We start from the raw sequence: 6,000 nt of genomic DNA, 5'->3' as shown, positions 1-6,000 counted from the left end.
CCACTGCGATCGATGAGCAAAAAATGCAGAAGGTACGATAGTAACCTTTATTCTGTAAGGATGGATACATGTACCAATGTACAACGAAGGTCGTACTTTGCGTTAGTCATTTCAACTAATTTCGAGTTAACGTACCGATGCAAGAGTTAAGTTTCATTTGCCAAAACACTCTCAAGTTGTTCCTTACAACTTATTTAATTTTCATTCCCACTAAAGTACTTTTTAAATGTACCATCGTATTATGAAAGAGCTCATATATATTTAGGGTAAAAAAATAAATGATTTAAGGCTTTAATTGGATGTGCTATTGTACGTCTCACACACTTAAAGTGTAGTTGCTACTTGTTAAAAATCTAAGAGAACTAGAACAACGCAAAATGAGACTGTAAGGATCATAAAGGTGCATACAAGGTAACTAGTAGCATGGGATTTTTTTTTCTTCAATAAACCTCCAAAACTATTTAAAAGAAAATGATATTCAGAATACTTTACAAATTTATGAAAAATTTCATGCCAAAATTTCAGTATACTTGCTCAAGAGTAAATACATATTTAACTAGGGAAAACTTTAGATTATTATATAATTAAATATATTAAATTGCTAAAAACTTTAACTTCGCCACCTGTTTACATTGGTCCCTATCAGTGTAACATGACCCATGTAACTATGAACCCTTATGGCCCATGTGTAAGTTTGACATTATTTCTGGAACCACTGGTGACCAACTTCGGCAGGTTTCTGTGTATTTTAATTTTTTTTTTTTTTTTTAATTTTATTTTACCAATGCAAAGGGCAAATTGTAACAATTCAAACAAAGTACCTGTTACTCGGAAGATTCCTTTCTCTCCAACCTATTGTTCAAACCAAAAAATAAATTAACCCTCACTATTTGATGTTAACTTATAAAGTATTGTGAATGACCCCTCGGTATTGTAATTCAGAAGTTATCTTAAAACAACAGAAGAAGAAGATACGTTGTTGTAATTAATGTGATAAAAATAATTGACATACATAGCAATGGAACAAAGACTACACGACCCAATAAATTCAAGCTGTAACACACAGTCAATGAACACAATACAGATGAAACCTAAAATAACTTATACAGATGAAACCTAGTAGTAACTTAAATAGATAGGAATGGTATTTAAAGTATAGGAATGAGATATATATCTCAGCAACAAATCTTTTTTTCGTGTATCTTCCAACTTGTACCAAATTTCAAATGAACGTGTTTCCACGGCTCTTAGGTAATGACGCCACGAAACAAAATACATCTAAAAGAAAATATGAACAGGGAATCAACATAAATGAAAACGACACATGATGTCAATTCGCTGTTACATGTAAATTAATAAGAAAATTCAAACCCGACTCTCAAAGTATTTTTATGGAAAAAATTAAACATCAATATTACAATCTGGAAATACAACGTATATCAATATACATTTGAAACTTCTGATTTATTAGATGTTGAACACTAAATAGAAATTAGTTATATATATATATATGTATATAAACGGAATAAGGTATGAGGAAATATGTTGACACATTTAAAATGAACTTATAGCATAGTTACAAAATTGAACAGTTACAGCAATTATGTAAGATATAATGGGCAGGATACGTCATGCTTAAGTTGCCATTCAGATGTTATTTAACCAACGTTGAATTGTCTTACCAAATATTACGAACTAGCGCACATCTCACGAAAGAAAACTAACACACATTAGACCCTTATTTACGTGAATGGCCCTGTACTGTTAAAATAACAGAAAATTTATATTCAAAAAAAAATTTTTACAAAATGTATAATGTACCAATTTTTATGTGTGTATACAGTACACTAATAATTTATCTATTCGAATTAGCAACAAAAATATAAGGAACCAAAACGAGTAAACAAGTATAGCACAAATATGTAAAGAGCATTAAAAAATTCTATGAAATTTTAAACTCTTATTCAGCACTTGCATAGTTAGTATTTTAGCCACTGGCTACGTAGAAAACATAGCTTTCTCACCTATCTCGTACTTATGCATAATAATGCCAGTAATGTGAACTATAAATTCTTCCAATTTTCTAATAAACACCTGTATCGTTGATTTAGTCTTAACTGTTGAATTTTTAAATGTTAAGGACTCTAAATGATGGCACTGGTTTACACTATTAATGATGAACTATATTTTATAAAAGCACCTTATCAAAGTTAAATATTTATGCTTAAAAAAAATACAAATAATTCTCTGTAATGGAAAAAAAAATTTAACAATATTTAAAATGTTTACGCTGCAATGCTGATTAAGGTTGGGAACCAACTATGGAATTGAACAAAGAATTTCAATTCAAACCATTATTCAATATAAAAGTAATTCCAACGTAGCAGAGAACCACATTTATCATAAATTAATTGATAATTTTCTAAAGCTTCATAACCATTAATTTTTCAAAAGTAATTTCGTTCATAAAAGAACATCTGGAAGTTTTCAATACTTTCTTCCCTCTGCCTTCCATACAAACAACTGGCTTTTCTACGTGTTACGTTGAAATCAACTTTATATATTACAATAATTTTCGAATTCGTCATGGAACCCGATGTCTACCTTCTTAAATCTCTTCCACTTTATAAGACTGCTGGAAAAGCAGATGAAACATTGGAAATGGTCCTTTCCACGAAATCAAAATTCTTATTTTTCCACATAGATAATCTCTACTTTATTAAACTTAACTCAGTACTTTTTTTCTTCTAAGATGGGAAAACCCGCCTTTTCTGCCCTAATATGTTTTGTGGAATAACAATATCGCTATTGTACTTAATATGCTAAAAATACAAAAATTCACATACACAGAAATACATGAATATGATTTTAAACCTTTTTTCGTGCTTTACGGTTCTTAGGAAGCTGAAACGGAAAATAAAACTACATTTATGTTGATAAATTTCTGAGAATCTATTACAATAAAAAGTGCATGTACCTATAATGATTCTCTTCCTAATAATGCAGCCAATCATTATTTTCTACATTCAAACTCATGAGAAAAAAAAAACGGTAATTTTGAGAGTAATAAATAAAGAAAAATATGCATAAGGAAGGGGAGGAAAACGTAAATATGTTACACTTTCTATGTGCAACACTTTCAAAGAAAACAGTAAATCAACGTTCGCTATTTATTCCAAATACTTCCTTTTACAGTGTCACATACAGCAAATATACGAGGTTTAGCATTTTATTCTTATATATTTATTTCCTCTTTTCTCTTTCTTATTTATATTTGTTTTAGTACTTTTCTCTCTCGAAGGCGCTATTATTTTTTAAAACAAATAGAAGAAGACTGTAGAAAAGTAATGATTGATTTGCATTGCTGTAAAGTTAAAGAGGAGAGGGCATCATTGTAAATGTTTTATTTTAATTCCACTATATTTAATTTGGACTTAACAGCGAGCATGAATATTTGATACTAACTCTCTTCATACTTTTACAGATGTTCTTCAACACTTTTATACTATTTTTTCCAGCAAGACAGAGAAAAATTTTCTGTCAAACACAGGAAACTTTATTTGTGCTACAAACTTACAAATGTTATTCCTTTGAATGAAATAATCAACAATGACTATGAAAAATTATTATAAAATGTAATTATGAATGACTTTCTCTGTTACCATCACAACTTCTTCATAATGACTTAAACCTGCAGCCGTCAGCATTCGTTTCAAGTCTTTATATTTGTCAACTCGTTTGCGCGGCTACTGCCGCACACTAGAAAGATACAAATGACCATTTATACATCTTAATACACAACATTATATAAACAACCGATAGGAATAAACTGCTAAAATCTGATATGACAATACTGTTAAGCAGAACTTGTACAAACAATCTTACAAACTGACAAATATACGTAAAACTACACTGGCAAACTTGTACTTTACAACTACGAGTTGCCTAAGAAACATTCAATATTCGCTTTATTTCGACTAGATTCTGACATTTCACGGAGAAACAAACTGTTTCAATATTAACTGGAATGTCTGCGGTTTAATTGAACTTCTAATATCAAATCTTCTCGGAAATCTTCTTCTTGAAAACCTTCCAATGAATTTCTTCCACCATGTATCTTTTCTTCCTTTTATAAATGCTTTCATGTGATCCACTACTCTCGTGGATACCGTGTGTGATGGTTTCCAGTTCGAAATCAACCTAGCAACTTGGGGATATTTTTGGCGACTCACATATAATAAACTCTCCACAACACTTTCCTGAACATGGCTTGGAACTGAAAAGAAAAATGAAAACATATTATAAAGTTTATGAAAACTGAAGTATTTTAAATGTAGAGTATACACTGCGAGAAATATTTTATTTCCAACATGGAATGTTAAAGTAGCCTGGGAAAAACATACCCTTTATAAAAAAAAAAAAAAAAAAAAAAAAAAAAGAAAAAGAAAAAGAAAAAGAAAAGAAAAAAAAGAAAGAAAAAAAGAAAATCGATCTTTTTCCTGGCGACATAATTCAAGTAAGTTTTCTCGGGCTACCAGCCAGGTGAAAATATTGATTTCCAACGTTTTGAATGCAGACATTGTATTCATCTTCAGGGACTGTGATGAAGAGACCGGAGATATGTGGGCATATATATTGACTATGTAGAGGTGAACTATTAGTGAGGGCCTGTGATTGGCTGAGGGAAATGCTAGCTCCTGATTGACTGTTTTTGTGGTTACGAGAAGTACCTTTGTTGAACGTCTGCTTTTTGTTCCTAAACCGGTTCGACCAGATAAGACTGAGTTGAAACGCATTGCCTCTATTGAGATTATTACTTTCACGTGAGATGGCTACGACTTTATTATTTTGCCTCAAAAATTGCTGCATTTGGCTACTACGGTGGTATTTGCAAAATTGATTATGTCCCAGTTCTATGCTATGCTCTACCAGTTCTGACTTTTCGGGTTGTTGAATTCTGATGTAGCCGTTGGTTCTTTGCATCGTTGTTCTATAGTATACCCAGTTTGCCCTATGTATGATCTGCCACATTCACAGGGTATACGATATATCCCAGGAGTGGGAAGGTGCAAGGTTGTTCTTCACTGGTTTGAGTAATGATCTGCTGCTAGTTGGAGGATTGTGAATAGCTCTTATAGCATGTCCGGCAAGTGTTCTGTGGAGTTTGTTAGAGGTGTAGCCTATGAAAGGCGGAGAGCGGTATTCCAGTAAACCTGATGAACATTGGGACACAGCGTATTTAGAAACCTGACACACGCAAATCTTTATCTCAAGGCAAACAGCTGTTATTACAAGTCACAAAGTGCTATAGTGATAATCACTTTGGCTCACAGAACAGTCTCCTTAAGTGACCAGCAATGTTTACTCGAGGAATTCAATCATCTTCGTTTGATGGTACAAGAGAATGGCTACAGTCTTGCAGATATCAACATGGCCATAAAAAGGGTCGTTACTTCACAACACAAAGTGATCAAAAAAGTTGAGTGAGGATTATCTCCTCACTATCGTACTGCCTTTCATCGCCTACACCTCTAGCATACTCAGCAGAACACTGCAAGACCGGGTATAAGAGTTATTAACAATCCTCCACCAACATAAAGTCGTTACTCAAACTAGTGAAAGACAACCTGCACCTAAGCACTACAGGAGTATATCGTATATTCTGTGAACGTAGCAGATCATACATAGAACAACTTGGCATATCATAAGAACAATGCTGATAAAAACACAGTCAATTTTATAAATATCGTCATAGTAGCCAAATGCAGTAACGTTTGTGAGAAATTAATAAAGGAAGTCATAGCCACCTCACGTGAATCTTAAGAGAGACAATGGGTTTCAACTCAGTTCTATCTGGCTGGCTCTTTTCAGGAACAAAAAATAGGGGTTCAACAAAGGCACTTTTCTTAACCACAACAACAGCCAATCAGGAGTCGGCATTTCCCTTAGCAGGGTTCTACTAAAATTCCAAAATGAAATTTCGTGACTTTTTCTTTAACT

At 32.6% G+C, this 6,000-nt stretch overlaps 1 protein-coding gene across 2 annotated transcripts in view; it reads right to left on the bottom strand.

Annotated features, from left to right (window-relative positions):
* Positions 1 to 309: 309 nt before the first annotated feature.
* The window catches only part of LOC145661408 (uncharacterized), a 176,950-nt gene continuing 171,259 nt past the window's right edge, over positions 310 to 6,000 (bottom strand). For both annotated transcript variants that reach the window (XM_081726710.1, XM_081726713.1), the window contains one exon: positions 310 to 4,276. In XM_081726710.1, the coding sequence (XP_081582836.1) occupies positions 3,993 to 4,276 (284 nt within the window). In that variant the 3' untranslated portion in view covers positions 310 to 3,992. The remainder of the gene's footprint in view (positions 4,277 to 6,000) is intronic.

Source organism: Thermobia domestica, chromosome 1 (assembly GCF_964235325.1).
Source record: "Thermobia domestica chromosome 1, izTheDome1.hap1.1, whole genome shotgun sequence".
Classification (NCBI taxonomy): domain Eukaryota; kingdom Metazoa; phylum Arthropoda; class Insecta; order Zygentoma; family Lepismatidae; genus Thermobia; species Thermobia domestica.
The sequence above is the reverse complement of the archived record's forward strand: the minus strand, read 5'-3'. Positions and strand labels throughout refer to the sequence as shown.